The sequence below is a fragment of a genome, unplaced genomic scaffold (genome assembly GCF_019419815.1).
Source record: "Pyrus x bretschneideri cultivar Hongxiangsu unplaced genomic scaffold, Pyrus_bretschneideri_v1 Contig43, whole genome shotgun sequence".
Taxonomy (NCBI): Eukaryota; Viridiplantae; Streptophyta; class Magnoliopsida; order Rosales; family Rosaceae; genus Pyrus; species Pyrus x bretschneideri.
In genome coordinates this window covers 3,548,007-3,549,060 of record NW_025999757.1, presented here as the reverse complement: position 1 = coordinate 3,549,060, position 1,054 = coordinate 3,548,007, and the positions used below count along the sequence as shown (strand labels likewise).

The following is a 1,054-nucleotide window of genomic DNA, read 5'->3' as shown; positions in this document are numbered from 1 at the left end:
ATAGGCCATATTTGCTTCCATCTCCAACCAAGGGCCATATGGCTCATTTTAGCCTTGTCACAAAAAACCTATCTCCAACCGAGGGCCATAGGGCCATAGGGCCAAACATTATTTATTATTTAAAAACTACAACTTAAATTCAAATCCAACAGCTAAGTGACGTCAGCTAGCCATTAGATTTGAATTTTTTATTTTATTTTTTTTGCTATAAATAGGGTGGATATTGGGTTATAATTCACACAACTTTGAATTCAATCTATTTCAATTCAAGTTTGCAATGAATTCCAACTTTGGATTCTCTTCGGATTCTAATTAGGGGTCCTCATCCAATTCCAAATTGGAAGAAAAATGAGGCACAAATGAGACGAGAAGATGAGGAGTCTGATGAAGAAATTCAAGTAAGATACAACAAACAAAACAGAGCAGCAGCCATGGTGTGTCAGCCAACTAAGGAACAACCTCAATGGGGTGGCTTTGTTTCTAGTCGCTCTTACAAACCACGAGACAGAGCGATGACACATGCCAATCTGATGAACAACTACTTCAACCCCAACTCGGTGTACACAGAAGAGGATTTCAAACGCCGCTTTTGGATGAGGCATCATGTCTTCTAGCATTTACTTCATGATGTCCAACAGGTCAATCCATACTTTTGATTCGACAGAAACGGGACAGGGCAAGCCGCCCTAGTTTCTCACCTCATCAGAAGGTTACTGTTACACTCTGAATGATGGTTTATGGCTCCTCAGATGATTCAATGGATGAAACCCATGGTATGTCTGAGTCTACATGCCTTGATACTCTTGAACAATTTTGTGACATAATTGTTCAGCTTTACAAAGACGAGTACCTCCGCGAGCCAAATCAAGAAGATCTAAATGGGCTCATTCACAAAGCTGAAGACCATGGGTTTCCGGGCATGATAGGGTCATTAGACTGCATGCATTGGGATTGGAAGAACTGTCCCACCGGATGGCAAAGAGGCTTTAGCGGAAGGTCGAGAAAATCAACTGTTGTGTTAGAAGCGGTTGCCTCATATAACACATGGATATGA

General features: G+C 41.3%; 1 protein-coding gene across 1 annotated transcript; it reads left to right on the top strand.

The window, feature by feature from the left end:
• Nucleotides 1-730: 730 nt before the first annotated feature.
• LOC125469464 lies at nucleotides 731-1,054 on the top strand. The gene has a single exon (XM_048566816.1). The coding sequence runs from the start codon at nucleotides 731-733 to the stop codon at nucleotides 1,052-1,054; it is 324 nt and encodes a 107-aa protein (XP_048422773.1).

Bases quoted from the DNA above. Each gene is read 5' to 3' on its own strand.
- LOC125469464 (XM_048566816.1), top strand. From the start codon at position 731: ATGGTTTATGGCTCCTCAGATGATTCAATGGATGAAACCCATGGTATG.